General features: G+C 26.8%; 3 protein-coding genes and 1 pseudogene across 9 annotated transcripts in view; 3 read left to right on the top strand and 1 right to left on the bottom strand.

The window, feature by feature from the left end:
* Nucleotides 1–19,035, bottom strand: part of LOC137837173 (uncharacterized) — an 80,594-nt gene that overhangs the window by 10,240 nt on the left and 51,319 nt on the right. For 2 of the 7 annotated variants that reach the window (XR_016520455.1, XM_068646061.2), the window contains exons 7-8: nucleotides 16,335–16,403; nucleotides 13,093–15,466 (exon numbers count right to left, since the gene is read on the bottom strand). The exons of 4 other annotated variants lie outside the window; for them this stretch is intronic. Coding sequence is in view for 1 of the 3 variants with exons in the window: in XM_068646061.2 (XP_068502162.1) it covers nucleotides 15,395–15,466; nucleotides 16,335–16,403 (141 nt within the window). In the remaining 2 variants the exon portion in view is untranslated. Of the gene's footprint in view, nucleotides 1–13,092; nucleotides 15,467–15,969; nucleotides 16,404–19,035 lie in introns of those variants that run through there. One more of the 7 variants, XR_011085377.2, reaches the window with a different exon arrangement.
* On the top strand, nucleotides 7,307–8,143 carry LOC150027891 (floral homeotic protein GLOBOSA-like). The gene has a single exon (XM_090301483.1). It carries the CDS (start codon nucleotides 7,307–7,309, stop codon nucleotides 8,141–8,143), a length of 837 nt encoding a protein of 278 aa, XP_090157609.1.
* On the top strand, nucleotides 12,238–13,664 carry LOC150027890 (uncharacterized; annotated as a pseudogene).
* Nucleotides 17,612–18,502, top strand: LOC150027889 (floral homeotic protein GLOBOSA-like). The gene has a single exon (XM_090301482.1). It carries the CDS (start codon nucleotides 17,612–17,614, stop codon nucleotides 18,500–18,502), a length of 891 nt encoding a protein of 296 aa, XP_090157608.1.

Below are 19,035 nucleotides of genomic sequence, written 5' to 3'. Positions count from 1 at the left end.
CACATTTTTGAAGATTAGTATTCAACAATGCAAAATGTTCATCAATATCGTCCATAGTAGGGCCGTTTCTCTTTAATCCTCGATATGAGGATGTGCCCGCAAAACCAGCAGACGGTATAGAAGGAGTGTTTGACGACGTGTCAGAAGGAGTGTCACTAGATTGGAAGTGAGGACCAGATGATTGTGGGACGTAGTCATCTGCCTCCTCATAGTTCGGTTGGTCGGGGATATAATCCATATTATTGTCCCCAAGGTTGATACTGAAATTGCTCATGTCAGGAGGTGAATTGATGTCATGGGATGTCCTGACCCGACTTCTCATGGCTCTATCATTAGACCACAACTCCTCCATGAGGTCATAATGGGGAATGGGATTCACACGCCATTTCACAGTAGATGGTTTGGCCTACATACATGTCACATATTAGTATTTTATGCCAAATGTGAAGTCAATGTATTTGTTCAATAAAAAATACTTATCATCGTACCTTAATCAGCTCACTCAAAACTTCGTCCTCGGCTTCAAAACGTTTGGTGGTCTGGTTCCAAGCGAAACCACTCAATCCCCCAAACATATCATGGACTTCCCTCCACCTATCCTTGAGGCTTTTCTGACAGTTCTTCACATTATTTTTCTTAATACCCGATAAGCCAGCCTCATTTAAAGCCATAACTATGTTAGTGTATCCTTAAGTGGTCCAGCTACCATCAATTCTACACCCTTTTCGTACCTCGCCAATCATTGCATTGAACAAAATTAGGTCCATCTCCGTGTTCCACTTCGTGAACTCTCGATAAGAACCTGATGAATTTGAAGCAACATTTTTCCCGCGATCCATCTAATTAACTTAAATAAAGTTAGGATGACAAACATTGAAAAATCGAAGGAAATATATTATTTCATGAAATTAATTGTTTACATAATCTTGCCACATTTCGTTTGCTATAGTGTCCCTATGACACCCTAGCCTATAATCATGCTCACGAGCATGGGTGGTGGTTGCTTGGACATCTTCTTGTAACAATTCATTATCTACTTCTTCAATCAGAGACTCATCATTGTCGCCTCACGAAGAAAGTTATGCAGAATACAACAACCTAAAACAATTTTTGTCATAGTATCGACATCATAATGTGGCTTAGTCCCATTGGCTATAATTGGAAATCGTTTTTTCAGTACCCCAAATGTTCTCTCAATTACATTTCTAAGTGATGAATTTCGAAGATTAAACAACTCTTTAGCATTTTGTGGCGCTTTTCACGAATATTCTTTCAAATGGTATCTAACCCCACGATAAGGTGTTATTATATTTGGTTTTAACATAAAAACTGCATCACCAAGATAGTATTTTCCTACAAAGATAGTGGAAAGTTGTGTTAGTATATACTACTATAACCTATTTATTCTTTTGCACACCCAATCCCCTAAAACTAACCTTTTAGAATAACTAAATGATCGTCTCGTACCAAAGCGTCTTTTAATATCCTTGAATCCGAGGTTGTTCCGTCCCAACCGGCCTGGACATATGTGAATTTTATATCAAAGTCACACGCTGCAAATATGTTTTGAGTTGGTCAATCTTTTCTCCCTCGAAAACGAGGTGCATCAGCACATGAAACCTTAACACGTACATGAGTCTCATCTATTGCCCCTAAAAAATGCTAATGTAAACCAAATTTCATAAGTTTTATTAAACACAAAATAAATAAAACATTATACGTGATTTAAAATAATATTATCATAAACAAACATTAAAGTAAGGGTAAATTGTTGTTAAGGATGTGCGGTTCAACAACCGTTCCATTTGGTTGAATTAAGAATTCCCCCTCCAACCTTAATATTGCACTCAAAACATTATGAAAGTGATGGGAAATTGTTTCTCCAAACCGATGAAAAAAGAATGACACACTTCGATTCTTCACATTATGCCCAATAATGTGCAGAAATTTCGTAACTTGTTCTTCCACGGTTGATCGATATGCATATTTAACAATTCTAGTTCCCCGTATTCATTGACATAATTGAAGGAAAGTTTATGGTCCCATGCGAATAATATCATGACATTGTTCAGCGTGAACCAAGTACTCCATCAATTCTTGTCTGCGACGCTCTTTTTGTGGTTGGAACTCACTAATACAATTCCTTCTAGTACGCACCGTACGTAACAAATTCAATCCAAAATCAATCATACAAAGGATCATCATTGAAGCACCTTTAGTATTTTTTTTAATTTGTTCTTGTATTTGTGAAATTAAATTCATGTTCGCCGAAACAAGGTCATCATAAATTGCAACAGTTTCCTTAAAATGTATCATCTTTGCCTCGTCGTAATGGCTACCCAAATTCATAACATTATCCACGAAATCTTGAACTTTGATCCAGAACCATGATTATGGATAAGTGTCAATACAACATACCGAATGCGATTACCGTTTCGGTGTAAAACTACACAAATACAGTAACCCTAATATCTAATTTTAAATAATTATAATAAACATTTTATTGTAAATGACTCTATCATTTAATTTATCTAATATAACAAAATAAATATAGACTAACAAAATTATAATTTAATCAATCAAAAAATAAATATATCTTCTCTTAACTTTTTTTGGTTTAGGGTTTTAGTACAATAATATTTTAAATTACATTTACATTCTGTAACGATAAAAAATTTATAACATTATTAATTTTTTTTAATTACATTTCCATTATCTAACAATAAAACTTTCTATAACATTATTAATTTCTATAAAAAATTCTGTTAACATTTATTATTTATAACATGTCAAATTTGCATTCATGCATTAGGTCAAAATATTAACTATAAATAAATAAATGTATTATTTATAAAGAATTAAATTTTAAAAAATATAAAAAATAACATTCCAAATTTCTATTCTGTAAAAATAATAATTTCAAATAAATAAATCTATTTTTTATAAACAATTTCATGTTAAAAAAAATATTAACTATGTACACATATTAGTAAAAATTCTAATGTATTATGTAACCTTTTCTGTTTATTTTTTAAATCATTACAATATTTGATTTAATTTTTAAATAATAATATTAATAATTTATGTAATTTATGAGAAATAAATTATATATATTTTCATAATATGGTATGTCTATGTAAAATGAAAAAAATTTATAAATATAACATTCAAAATTTATATTTTCATTCTACAAAAATAATAATTTCAAATAAATAAATGTTAAAAAAATATTAACTATCTACAAATATTATTAAAAAATCGAATTTATTATGTAATTTTTTTGTTCTTTTCAATTACTACAATATTTATTTTAATTTTTTCATAATAACATTAACAATTTATGTAAACTATGACAAATAAATAATATGTATTTCATATACATTATGGTATGAGTATGTAAAATGTCCAAAAATATAAAATATAGTATTCAAAATTTCTATTTTCATTATGTAAAAATAATCATTTCTAATAAATAAATATATTTCTTTATAAAGAATTAAATGTTAAAAAAATAGTAACTATGTACACATATTATTAAAAAAATTAATTTATTATGTAATCTTTTTCTGTTTTTTTAATTAATACAATATTTGTTTTAAAAAATAACATTAAAAATTATATTTACATTCTGTAAAAATAATAATTTCTAAAAAATAATATATTCTGTAAATTTAAATCAAAAATTTATTTATTAACGGCTTCAAAGTTAAAAAAAAAATTACTATGTACACATTCATAAATTTATTTATTAACATTGTTAAACGTTAAAAAAATCTTCTGTATATTTAGTTTTTCTGTTTTTAAATTACTGTAACAATTTTTATAATCTTTTTAATAACAATATTTTAAAATAACAGATTTAGATCTCTAATTTCAATCTATAAATTCAATTCAATTCAATTCATGTCACAAAAATAACATATTCAAATTTCATGAAATTTTTACATTAACAATATACAATTTTAGATAATCAATTTTCCTAAACATTCACATCTAAAATTAAAAACTAATTAACAAGTACTTTAAAATAATTTAAACAAATTAAATTCAACATAAAAATAAACATCCAAACACAATTTAAAACAAAAAAAAACACACATACCTCAAGAGAGTAGAACAAAACCACGACACAATGCAAGTCTAAGATTTATCAAATTGTACCTAAAAAAATCATTCAAAAATTAGTTAAAAAACAGAAAATAAAAAATCTGGAAAATTAAGAAACATAACCGATTATCACCTCAGTGTAAAATAACACATAATCGATTATCCAAAGGTTTATGCCACATAATCGATTATGCTTCCAGTTCAAAAACCACCATAATCGATTATCTCACGGAAATTTTTACAGGTAATCGATTATGTCATGAGCATAATCGATTATCAACTATTTTTTCCACATAATCGATTATGGCATATGTTCATTTTCAGTGATAATCGGTTAAGAATGAAACTAAATTCACACGAAGCTCACCTGAGGTCACAAACGAAGAACCTAGCGCACTCTCCTACCACTATGCTTACTCACGACCCTCTCCAAGCTCTCTAGGTTTGTGCTTTCTGAAGAACTAAATTGCCTCTGCTTTGTGAGGTTGGGAACCAGATATATAGTGTTGCACCTCTTTATTACGCTTATCCACTCTCTCACCAACTTAGCTATGCATTCATTGAGCTTTGAAGTTGGTCAAAGAGATTTCTGAACAATGGTCAGGAATCTCATGTGCTTGCTGAAAAGGTTCTTCACATAACACTGTGCGCATGCATGCTTCACGTCCAGATATGTCCAAAAATCTAGTGAGGGCACAAATGACTTTGCACTCATCCTACCTGGCACTCACTCCCTCACCCTCACCCTCTCCTTTCTCTTCACTATTTGGCCCAACTTTCCCCTCACCCTCACCCACACCCTCCACCATCAGCGGATCCAAACGAGGGGGCACCCCACATCCGTCTGCGGCTACAATGTCACTCCCAATCCAAACACAAACTTAAGGTTTTGTAGGGAAGAGAATAAGAGAATATACCACTGAACAATAATCATCCCTCCTTAAAATGAAGAGATGTAGAGGAAAAGTCACATCAGCATTTGTTTCGAATTTACCCTTATTTATTCTACTGTTGGTATTTTTATTTTTCATTATTGTAAGGTTTTTTAATATTAAAAAATAGTATTTTTTTTATTTATATAAGATGTGATTTATTTTCTAATTTTATATAATATGTTTAATATTTTAAGAAATTATTTGAAGTTCTGTTTTTATTTAATTTGTTCTTCTATTTATATCAATATTTTTTTTTATAATTATTATGTTTATGAGTTATAATTTATTTGATAATAGTTTTTTATGAAATTCTTTTATATTGTTAGTTACGTTATATTTTTGTTGTCGTAGTATTTTTTATTATTTATTACTATAGGTTTTTAATAAAAAAATATTTTTTATTTATATAAGATCTTATTTTTTTCTGGTTTTTTTTCAAATTTACTTTCCAATTTTATAATGAAGTTACTTGAAGTTCTGTTTTTATTTAATTTATTGAATAAATTTTTTTTAATTATAATTTTTAAGTTATATCTACTTATATTTATTTTTTAATTGTAATTTTTAAATCTAAGAATTATGTGAAATTTGTTTATTTTTAAACAAAAATAACTGATTTCATTGTTAAAAAAATTTTAATAGGCAAGGATAAATTTGTAAAATAACATTTAACACCTTTAAAAAAATTAAAATTCTCTCACAACCATGAGATCACTCTCAAACTCTCCTAAAATTTTCTCACACATCCAGTCTAAGATATTCCATCCATACACTCTGACTTTCTTCACACTTCCCTCTCACATTCCCACACATTTACTCCCTCAAATCTCCACATATTCCCTCCCAAACACATCTTTAATGGTGTGTTTGTTTCTGTATATTTACTGTTTGTGTAGAATGGAAGTCGCGAATCTTGGATGTTTGTTTTTACTCACTCTTGCATAAATGGGAGGAAAGAAAGGAGTGGAATGTTGAAATTTTGACCCCTCCATAGTGAGCGAAAAAAAAGAAGAAAGATAGGTAATAGTTTGTTTATTACTACTTTGTCCTTAACTTTAATTTAAAGGGCACAACACTTAATATATCTTGTTGAGAATTAACTTACCAGGCAACTTGTAGGATATAATCATCATTTACTATAATAAAATAATATTCTGTCTAATAAAGGTTTTTTCTAGGATTATAAAAAATTACAATTATTTAGTTTATTTTAACTTTTTATCGATTTGTTTTAAGATTGATAATTTTAGAAAAATTTGGCACAACTTTTGTAATATAATCAGATTAAATTACAATAATATACACAAATTTAATTTTTAATAAGATTTAATATTCATTTACCGTTGAAAAAGATAAAAAAAATATTTCATTTATTTTGATAAAGAAACAATCTTTATACGTAATTTGAAAAGTTAATATAAAATCACTGTAATAACAAATTGATTTGATTTTGTATAATCACAAATCTAGTCTCTTTATTTTAAAACACATTTACCAAACCTTTTCTTGGTCAACAATTGAAATAATTTTAATTAAATATGTTAATCATTGTAAAATATTTTCATCCAAACCAAATTTATCTTAATATTGATTTACTGTTGAAAAAGATAAAAAAGATATTTCAGAATCTTTATACGTAATTTGACGAAGTTAGTATAAAATTACCATAATAACAAATTGAATTGATTTTTTATTAAACACAAATCTAGTCCTTTATTTTATAACACATTTATTGTAAAATATTTTATTTAGATCGCATAACTTTTCATCTAAATTTATCATTATTACACAGTCAAGGTAACATAGGAATTTCAATTAATACAGAATAATTTTTAATATTTAAGGTTGTATATATTTATTGATTATAATCAAATTTAGATTAAATTTTTGTTTTTTAAATTTAGATTAAATTAACAAGTTTATTAATGATATATTTTATCTAATTAAAATTAATTTAAAGAAAGTTACCATATTTATTTTTATGCATTAAATATGTCAAAAATATTTGATTTCTTGAGAAAGTTTCATTGCCTTTAAAAGACAACAAAAGAAAACTAGTGCCAAAATTAACTTTCTTCTTCTCTTCAACTTTTTTCCTTTAGCTTTCCCATTTGACTTCCTTCTTTCTTTTATTCTTCTGCCTTTTGTCAAGTGTTTGTTCTTCCTTTTTGTCAGGTATACTTTTTACTATACATTATTAAGTTGAATTCCTTTGTTTATTGTTTCTTCTTGAACTTTTTTGTCATATTTTGTTTTCTTAGAAAATGGGTCGTGCAAGAATAACCTTAAAACACATCTCAAATGAAAGATCTTGCAAGACAACTTTTTTGCGAAGAAAAAGAGGACTAATGAAGAAGGTTTCTGAATTTTCCAAGAAGTGTGGTGGTGAGCACTGTTTGATTGTGTATGATGGTGGTAATGGGGATGTTGGACCAGTGACTTCACCCCAAAACCCTGTAGAGGTACATTCCATGATTCAAAAGTATTATGAAAGTCAATTAAAGAATTGGAGACCTCATAAGACTTATGGTATTGAAGAGTTTATTGAGAATAGGAAAAACATGATTGAGGCTGAGATTTCCAGAGTGGATAAACAAATTAGCAGCATCAAGTATCCAACTTGGGATCCAAGTATGATAAACATGGAAGAGGATCAGTTGAGGACCTTCTGTGCTCATGTGGATGCCAAAATTGAAGCTTGTGGCAAAGGAATTAAATTGTTGAAGAATAAGCCTCAAGGTTTTGTGCCAAACATGTCTCAGGAAAATACTACTGCTACCACCCCACTTCCAAATCAAGTCAATTACTTGCAAAGCATCTCTCAAAGCGAAGTCCTTCTTGATCCAGTTGATCCGCCACTAAATTCAACCAATGAACTTACTGTGTTAGAGTTTGAGGAATTGATTATGGGACTTAGTAGTTGTGATTGGCCTTATCAAGCATGTGATGATCATGTGGGTTGTAGCAGTGAGGCTCGTGAATCTGTCTTGCCAAGTATTTGCGATCAATATCAAAATGAGCAACAAGAAGGAAGAGATTTGCATGTTTTGTCGTCACCATTAGATTTATTTCAAACAAATTACTATAACATGTTTTCCTGAAGGTTTAATTTTGAGTAAACTTGGTTCTTTCTTCTTGTTACACTATATGTGTTGTTGTGTTTCTTTATCAATAAATTAGTTTTTGACATCAAATTGTTTATTTTCTTGATGTTGATTTGTTTAGGTAATGTAGTTTTCTTCTTACAGTAAAAAGTGCAGAATTTTGTTCCATATATTAATTCAGAGAAGTGTTATTTTTGCAATATTATTTTTTCTAACTCATGGTTTAAAAATTATACTATTTTATGATTATTAAAATTGATGGTAATCTAGGTTTGATCTTGCAGTAAAGAGTGTAGAATTTTGTGAAAATGTGAATTAATATGGTTAGAAGAACTTGATGTTCTTTTTCTTTACTGTGTGTGACCTTGAAGGATAATATGTTTTGTTCTTTAGTGTTTTAAAATCAAAATATGCAAGATTTGTGTTTAATAAGACTTAATAAAAAGATATTTCATTTATTTTGATAAAGAAAGAATCTTTATTTTATACGTAATTTGACGAAGTTAATATAAAATCAGTGTAATAAAAAATTGATTTGATTTAGTATCAATCACAAATCTAGTCTGTTTATTTTATTGATTATAATCCAATTTAGATTATGTTAACAAGTTTATTAATGATATATTTAATCTAATTAAATTTAATTTAAAGAAAGTTACCATAATGTTTTTTATGTATTAAATATCTAAAATAATTATTTTTTTATGAAATTTCCTTACAGTTTAATGCTTTGTTTGAATTGGAAAATGAAAAGTTGTTTAATAATTTATGTAAAATGTGAGAAATAAACTATATATGTTTCATAACATTATGTTATGTCTATGTAAAATATGAAAAATAAAATATAACATTAAAAATTTCTATTTTCATTATGTAAAAATATTAATTTTAAATAAAAAATGTATTTTTTTATAAAGAATTAAATGTCATAAAAATAAGAATTACGTACACATATTATTAAAACTTCTCATTCCTTCTCTTAACTTTTTTTGGTTTTTTTAATTACTGCAACATTATTTATAATATTTATAATTATAAGATTAATAATTTATTTAAAATGTGAGAAATAAACTATATCTATTTCATAACATTATGCTATGTGTATGTAAAATGTATGTAAAATGTAAAAAAAAATATAACATTAAAAATTTCTATTTCCATTATGTAAAAATATTAATTTTAAATAAAAAACATATATTTTTAATAAAGAATTAAATGTTAAAAAAATAATTATTATTTAGATTTAAGGTTTTGGAGGGAAGAGAATAAAAGGATATACTTGTGAACAGTAAATATCATCTCTCCTTAAAATGAAGAGATGTAGAGAAAAAGTCACATCAGCATGTGTTGTTTCGAATTTACCCTTATTTATTCTATTGTTGGTATTTTTTATTTTTCATTATTGTTAGGTTTTTTAATATTAAAAAATAGTATTTTTTATTTATATAAGATGCGATTTATTTTCTAATTTTATAGAATATGTTTAATATTTTAAGAAATTATTTGAAGTTCTGTTTTTATTTAATTTGTTGTTGTGTTTATATTAATATATTTTTGTATAATTATTACGTTTATGAGTTATAATTTATTTGATAATAGTTTCTTTATGAAATTCTTTTCTATCGTTAATTACGTTATATTTTTGTTGTTGTAATATTTTTTATTTTTTATTACTATAGGTTTTTAATAAAAAAATATTTTTTATTTATATAAGATCTGATATTTTTTCAAATTTACTTTCCAATTTTATAATACATGTTTAATATTTTAAGAAATTACTTGGAGTTGTGTTTTTATTTAATTTGTTGAATACATTTTTTTTAATTATAATTTTAAATTATATCTATTTATATTTATTACATATTTATTTTTTAATTTTAATTTTTAAATCTACAAATTTTGTGAAATTTGTTTACTTTTAAAGAAAAATAACTCATTTTATTATTAAAAAAAAATTAATAGGCAAGGATGAATTTCTAAAATAACATTTAACACCTTTAAAAAAATTAAAATTCTCTTACAACCATGAGATCATTCACAAACTCCCCTAAACTTTTCTCGCACATCCACTATAAGATATCTCAATCCAAACACTCTCACATTCTCACAAATTCACTCCCTGAAATCTCCATACATTCCTTCCCCAAACACACATTTAATGGTGTGTTTGTTTCTGTATATTTACTGTACGTGTAGAATGGAAATCGCGAATCTTGGATGTTTGTTTTTACCGACTCTTGCATAAATGGGAGGAAAGAAAGGAGTGGAATGTTGAAATTTTGACCCCTCCATGGTGAGCGGAAAAAAGGAGAAAGATAGGTAATAGTTTGTGTATTATTACTTTATCCTTGACTTTAATTATATGTGTACAACACTTTATATATTATAATAAAAAAATATTATATATTTATAATATAAATAAAAATAAAATAATTAATTATAATAGTATAATATAATAGTAATAAAATAAACATAATTATATAATAATAATATAAATGTATTTATATAGTAATAGTAAAAGAAAATAAATTAGTAATATAAATGTAAAAACTATGAAATAATAGTAATATATTTAAAATTTAAAATAGGAATAATATAAAAAACAGTAATAAAATTATAAATAATAACTGTAATTAAAATAAATTTTTAAAATAATAATAAATTATAAACAATAATAAAAGTAAAAATAAAAGTAAAAATAAATATAAATATAAATTATATATTAAATAATAATTAAAATAAATTTATTAAATAATAAAATTTTATTTTAGTTTTGGATTTTGATTTTATTACATATTTTTTATATGTATTTATAAAAGTTTAATGAACTAAAATTTACTCAAAAATATCTCATATTTTATTATTTAATTTTTTTTTAAAAAATGATAAATTTGTTAACTTACATTTTACACTTCTTGAAAAATTCAAAGATTTTCTTTATTAGTCCTCTTTCTTCACATGAAAGTTGTCTTGCGAGATCTTTCATTTGAGATGTGTTTTTAGGTTATTTTTGTACATGACAACAAGATTCAATAAGAAACAATAAACAACAAAAGAATTCAACAATAATATAAAGTAAAAAGTATATCTGACAAAAGAAAAAACAAACAAAAATGAGAAAGTGATATGGAAAACCTTGAGGAAAAATGTTAAAGAGAAAAAGAGAGTGAATTTTAACTATTATTTTCTTTTATTGTGTTTTAATGTGTAATGAAACTTTCTCAAGAAAAAGTGTTTTTATTTTGTGATTGTAAAAAATGTAATTATTTAGTTCATTTTAACTTTTCCATCGACTTTTTTAAGATTGATAATTTTGAAAGAATCTAGAACAACTTTTGTAACATAATGAGATTAAATTACAATAATATACACAAATTTAATTTTTTAAGTTAGATAAAAAATATTTCATTTATTTTGATAAAGAAACAAACTTTTGCACAATTTGACGAAGTTAATATAAATTACAATAATAACAAATGAAATTGCAGGATTTCATTAAAAAAAGAGAAGAAAAATAAAAATAGAAATACAATGTTATTAACAAGATTTTATATTCGTATAAAGATTATTTCTTTATCAAGATAAATGAAATGTCTTTTTTTACTAACAAAAAGATATTTCTTCCAAAATATTTTTGACTGTAAATCAATATTAAATCTCATTATAATTAAATTTGTGTATATTTTTGTAATTTAATTTCATTATATTATAAAAATTGTCCCAAATTATTCTAAAATTATCAATCCTAAAAAAAGTCGATGTAAAAATTAAAATAAACTAAATAATTGTATTTTTTAAAAATTCTAGGATAAAAAACCTTTATTATGCAAAATATTAATTCATTTAAAAAATAATATCGAATCTAATATTAATTTCAACTAAGTAATAAAATTTGGCTATTCTACACAGGGAGCAGGAGCAGCAGTGAGATGTGATAAGATGTAATAAATAAAAGTATAGTTTTAATAGAAGAGAGAGAGATGGAATACATATTAAAAAAAATACAGATTTAGATGAAGAGAGAGAAGTGATAAAATATAGAGGATTTTTTATATTTGATACTATATCTTAAAAAGAAATAGAAATAATTAATGCAGTAAGTAATAGGGAAAAGTTTATTCATGTATAAAAATATTTGTTTTATTACATCAATGATGACTTTTTAAGCATTTTAATTTAAATTAGTCAAACTTTAACAATTTGTTATTCACTAAAATTTAAGTTATTTACATTAATTGATGGGTTATAATAATATATTTAATCTAATTAAAATTAATTTAAAGAAGGAAATCATATTTGTTTTTATGCATTAAATATCTCAACAGATTTGACTTCTTAAGGAAGTTTCATTGCATTTTAAAAGACAATAAAAGAAAACAAGAGTCAAAATTATCTCTCTTATTTTCTTTAACATTTTTTCTTATGCTTTTCCATTTCACCTTTTTGTTTCTCAGGTATACTTTTTACTATGTATTATTATTGAATTCTTTTGTTGTTTATTGTTTCTTATTAAAAAAATTGGCATATGTTGCGTTTGTAAAATAATGGTCATGCAAGAGTAATCTTAAAACACATATCAAATGAAAGATCTCGCAAGACAACTCTCATGCGAAGAGATGACTAATGAAGAAAATCTCTGAATTTTCCAAGAAGTGTGGTGGTGAACATTGTTTAATTGTGTATGATGATGGTATTAGGGTTGTTGAGTCAGTGATTTCGCCCTAAAACTCTGTAAAGGTACATTCCATGAGTCAAAAGTATTATGAAAGTCAATTAAAGAATGGTCAACCTCAGAAGACTAATGGTATTGATGAGTTTCTTGAGATTAAGAAAAACATGATTGAGAATGAGATTTGCAAAGTTGGTAAACAAATTAGAAGCATCAAGTATCCAACTATCATCAACATGGAAGAGGATCAATTGCGAGTCTTTTGTGCTCATGTGAATGCTAAAATTGAAGCTTGTGATCAGGAAATTAAATTGTTGAAGAATAAGCCTCAAAGTCCAGCCAATTCTAGTTTAATGGAAAATATGAATCAGGCAACTTCTCACGTCCAAATTTACCTAATTTGATGGAGAAGCTCTCACAACGTCAAATCACCTCAACTCCAATCTAAGAACTTGGCAATGGGATGGTGGATTTTACAAATTCAATAAATCAAGTTGATGGAGCTAAAAATCATGAAATTAGTATATGTTGAGAAACGTGCAACAGGGTGGTGATGATGCTTACTTTGGTTTTGAGTCAATTACTTACAAAGCATCTCTCAACGCGAACCCCTTCTTGAAACAACTTAATGATAAAAATTATGAAATGGTAGATTTTAGTAATACAGTTGATGTGCCACTAAATTCAAGCAATGAACTTAGTGACTTGGAGTTTGAGGAATTGATTATAGGACTTAGTAGTTGTGACTGGCCTTATCAAGCTTGTGATGATTTTGTGGGTTGTAGTAGTGAATCTGATGAATCTGTCTCGCCAACCACTATGTCTCATAATCAATTTCTCAAACTCTAAGACACTAAGTTCATTAGTTGAATTTAGTGACACATCAAGTGGATTACTAAAATCTACCATTTCATAATTTTATCATTAAGTTGTTTCAAGAAATCATCAAGAAGGGGTTTGCTTTGAGAGATGTTTTACAAGTAATTGACTTGGTTGAAATGTGAGATGGTAACAATAACATCTTCCTGGGCCATGTTTGGCACAAAACCATCATCACCACCTTGCATGTTTCTCAACATGTAACTAATTTCATGATTACTAGCTCCATCAACCTCATTTATTGAATTTGTAAAACCCACAATCTCATTGTTAAGTGCTTGGATTGGAGTTGGAAATATTTGACCGTGTGAGAGGCTATCCATCAAATTGGGTAGATTTGGATGGGAAAAGGGAGCAGTTGTTGCCTGATTCATGTTTTGCTTGAAACTAGAATTGACTTCACTTTGAGGCTTCTTCTTCAACAAGTTAATTCTCTGATCACAAGCTTCAATTTTGGCATCCACATTAGCATAGAAGACCCTCAATTGATCCTTTTCCATGTTAATGATTCTTCGATTCCATGTTTAATACTTGATGACGCTAATTTGTTTATCTACTTTACAAATCTAAGCCTCAATCATGTTTTTCCTACTCTCAAGAAAGTCATCAAGACCATAAGTCTTGTGAGGTCTCCCATTCTTGATTTGATTTTTATAGTATTTTTGAATCATGGAATGTAACTCTACAAGGTTTTGGGGCGAAGTCACTAACCCAACATTCTCATTACCATCATCATACACAATCAAACAGTATTCACCACCACACTTCTTGGAAAATTAAGAGATTTTCCTCATTAGTCCTCTCTTTTTTTTGTATAAAAGTTGTCTTACGAGATCTTTTATTTGATATGTGTTTTAAGGTTACTCTTACACGACCCATTTTCTAAAAAACAATAAACAACAAAAGAATTCAACAATAATATATAGTAAAAAGTATACTTGACAAAAAAGAAGAACAAACAAAAAGGAGAAAGTAAAATGGAAAAGCTTAAGGAAAAAAGTTAAGGAGAAAAAGAAAGTTAATTACTTTTGTCTTTTTTTGTTGTCTTTTAAAGTGCAATGAACCTTCTGAGAAAACAAATCTTTTGAGATATTTAATATATAAAAAATAATATGGTAACTTTCTATAAATTAATTTAATTAGATCAAATCAATTCCAATGCAAATATAACATTTTAACCCATCAATCAATGTAAATAACTTAATTTTAATGAATAACAACTAATTTATGAAGATTAGCTTATTGAAATCAAATTTAGGTTAGAATGCTTATAAAGACATCATTGATTTAATAAGACAAATACTATTATACATGATTAAACTTTTCTCTTTTTACAACATTAATTATTTGTATTAATTTTAAGATATGATATCAAATGTAATAAATTCTCTATCTTTTATCACTTCTCACTCCTCATCTAAATCTTTATGTATGTTTTTCTTTAATATCTAGTATATGTCTCTCTTCTATTAAAATTGTAATTTTACCTATTATCACATCTCTTAGTGTATTGTTTCCTCTCCCTGTGCAAAATAGTCAACGCCTATCACTAAATTGAAATTAATATTAGATTCAATATTAATTTTTAAATAAATTAATACTCTGCATAATAAATGGTTTTTATTCTAGGATTATAAAAAAATGCAATTATTTAGTTCACTTTAATTTTGAAGTAAGAAAGGATCTTTTCTGGAACCTAATTAATTACCACTATTTTTGAAGTAAGAAAGGAACTTCTCTGCCACAGGTTCCAGTATTAATCCTCCTAATTCCTGAAATACAATTGCAACAAATTCAACAGATGAAAGGTTTTTTATGTCTATGATTTCCAACAGCTTCAAAATCTCCTCTTACCATTCACTTTCACAAAGAGCCAACAAAAAATTACATAGGTTAAATAGTAATTTCCTAAAGTGCTATATGAAACAAAATTTTCTATAATTATTAGACATCAAAATGCAGAAAAGGTAGTATAAAACATTCGTATCTGAATGAGCAAATACAATTAGCCACAGCTCTATAGCAAACAGAGAAAACCAAGGAAAAATGTTTTATATGAAACGGGTGTTGGTTTACTAAAATGGCACTAAATCAGATCAATAAGTACAAGTAGTTGGTTGGTATATATCTCATTAGGAAATATCAATAGTTATCTAAATTATCTAGTTAGTTTTTTTCAATTTTTAACAAATCACACAACTCAAATTAAAAATCAAATCAGTAAGCTGAAATGCAAAATAAATCATCCCAACATGAACTAATAACTAGGCTCAGGATTTTAATCTAGTTTCTCAATGATTTTAGTGAGTTGAAAAGAAAATTTAGTTTACAGTATAATATTTGTATTCAACTAAGATATTAAAGTAGTTGAATTTTCATGAATCGGTAACTAAGAATCTAGCCAAAAAATAAGTGTCACATGTATAACTGCAGTTTCCCCAGCTGAGTATGCAACTCCGACGACATCAATTTATCTTGTTAAGTAACATAACAGGTAACTTGTAGGATATAAACATCATTTACTATAATATTGCAAATATTACTATAATGGCTCAGGCAAATTAAACAGACTAAGGAACATGAGCAGAATAGTTAAATGAGAAAACGGATTACTACTTCTTTTGACATTTAATAACTCACCTTCACCACGAACCAGAAACTAAGAACTAGAAACGCAAAGAACACCTTCCTAATTTGCATTTCCTTCACCTATTTGAGCCAATACGAAATTAGAAGCAATGAATCACAAATTTATTAGTAAAAAAAAATGTATTGAAGTTAAAAAAAGTAGAAAATCAAAAGAGATATGAGAAAAATGACGAAACCTAAAATTTGTGTCGTGAATGCAGAGAATACAAGAGGACGTAGTTTTCATTGTTGCAGAGGATGCAGATGATTGATGACTTAACAGTTTCACACGAGGAGTCACTTTTATTTTTTACTCTCCCAGTGTAAAATACTCAAATTTCTTTACTTCATTGAAATTAATATTAGATTCAATATTAATTTTTAAATAAATTAATATTCTGTATAATAAATGTTTTTTCTAGGATTATAAAAAATTCCAATTACTTAGTTTATTTTAACTTTTTATCGATTTTTTTATGATTGGTGATTTTAGAAAAATTTAAGACAACTTTTGTAATATAATCAGATTAAATTATAATAATATACACAAATTTAATTTATAATGAGACTTAATATTGATATACTGTTGAGAAAGATAAAAAAGATATTTCATTTTTTTTGATAAAGAAACAATCTTTATACGTAATTTGACTAAGTTAATATAAAATCAGTGTAATAAGAAATTGATTTGATTTGGTATCAAACACAAATCTAATCTGTTTATTTTAAAACACATTTACCAAACCTTTTCTTGGTCCCATGCCACATTTGAATTAATTTTAATTAAATATGTCAATCATTGTAAAATATTTTATTTATACTGAATAACTTTTCATCCAAGATTATCATTATTACACAGTCAAGGTAACATTTGAATTTCAATTAATACAGATTAATTTTTAGTATTGAAGGTAGTATATATATATTGATTATAATCAAATTTAGATTAAATTATAATGATATATTTGATCTAATTAAAATTAATTTAAAGAAAGTTATGATCTTTGTTTTTATACATTAAATATCTCAAAAGATTTGATTTCTTGAGAAAGTTTCATTGCCCTTTAAAAGACAAGAAAAGAAAACAAGTGTCAAAACTAACTCTCTTTTTCTCTTTAACTTTTTTCTGGCTTTTCCATTTCACTCTCTCCCTTTTGTTTGTTCTCCTTCAATTTCTCACGTGTTTGTTCTTCCAAGGTATACTTTCTACTATACATCACTAAGTTGAATTCTTTTTGTTTATTGTTTCTTCTTGAACTTTTTATTGTCAAATTTTGTTTTCTTAGAAAATGGGTCGTGCAAGAATAACCTTAAAACACATCTCAAATGAAAGATCTCGCAAGACAACTTTCTTGCGAAGAAAGAGAGGACTAATGAAGAAGATCTCTGAATTTTCCAAGACGTGTGGTGGTGAACACTGTTTGATTGTGTTTGATGATGATAATGGTGATGTTGGGCCAGTGACTTCACCCCAAAACCCGGTAGAGATACATTCCACGATTCAAAAGTATTATGAAAGTCAATTAAAGAATGGGAAACCTCACAAGACTTATGGTATTGATGAGTTTCTTGGGAATAGGAAAAACATGATTGAGGTTGAGATTTCCAAAGTGAATAAACAGATTAGCAACATCAAGTATCCCACTTGGGATCCAAGTATGGCAAACATGGAAGAGGATCAATTGAGGGCCTTCTGTGCTCATGTAGATGCGAAAATTGAAGCTTGTGATCAGGGAATTCAATTGTTGAAGAATAAGCCTCTGGGTTTTGTGTCAAACATGTCTCAAGAGAATACTACTGCTACCACCTCACATCCAAACCAAGTCAATTACTTGCAAAGCATCTCTCAAAGCGAAGTCCTTCTAGATGATTTCTTGAATCAACTTAATGATAAGAATTATGGAATGGTAGATTTTAGTAATACAGTTGATGTGCCACTAAATTCAACCAATGAACTTAGTGACTTGGAGTTTGAGGAATTGATTATGGGACTTAGTAGTTGTGATTGGCCTTATCAAGCATGTGATGATCCTGTGGGTTGTAGCAATGAAGCTGATGAATCTGTCTTGCCACATATTTGTGTTGAATATCAAAATGAGCAGCAAGGAGGAGGAGATTTGCATGCCTTGCCACCAACATTGGATGTATTTCAAACAAATTACTATAACATGTATTTCTGAATGTTTAATTTTGAGTAAATTTGGTTCTGTCTTATTGTTATACTATATGTGTTGTTGTGTTTCTTTAATAATAAATTAGTTTTTGACATCAAGTTGCTTCATTTCTTGATGCTGATTTGTTTAGGTAATGTAGGTTTCATCTTGCAATCTTGCACTAAAAAGTGCAGATTTTGGTTCTATATAGCAGTGTTTTTTTTTTTTTGCAATATTCTTTTTTCTAACTCATGGTTTAAAGATTATACTATTTTATGATTATTAAAATTGATGGTAATCTAGGTTTGATCTTGCAGTAAAGAGTGCAGAATTTTGTGAAAATGTGAATTAATATGGTTAGAAGAACTTGATGTTCTTTTTCTTCACCGTGTGCATCTTTACCTTGAAGGAGAATAGGTTTCGGTCTTTAGTGTTTTAAAATCAATATATGAAAGATTTGTGTTTCATATAAACGAATTAATTATTAACATTTATCGTAAATTATTATTTACTAAATCAAAATGTTCGTATATATTGTTTATTTACTTTATAGAATTACT

This window comes from Phaseolus vulgaris, chromosome 4 (assembly GCF_051622355.1).
Source record: "Phaseolus vulgaris cultivar YP4 chromosome 4, ASM5162235v1, whole genome shotgun sequence".
Lineage (NCBI taxonomy): Eukaryota > Viridiplantae > Streptophyta > Magnoliopsida > Fabales > Fabaceae > Phaseolus > Phaseolus vulgaris.
Note: the sequence above shows the minus strand (reverse complement) of the source record. Positions and strands in the feature narration are given on the sequence as shown.

Bases quoted from the DNA above. Each gene is read 5' to 3' on its own strand.
- LOC150027891 (XM_090301483.1), top strand. From the start codon at position 7,307: ATGGGTCGTGCAAGAATAACCTTAAAACACATCTCAAATGAAAGATCT.
- LOC150027889 (XM_090301482.1), top strand. From the start codon at position 17,612: ATGGGTCGTGCAAGAATAACCTTAAAACACATCTCAAATGAAAGATCT.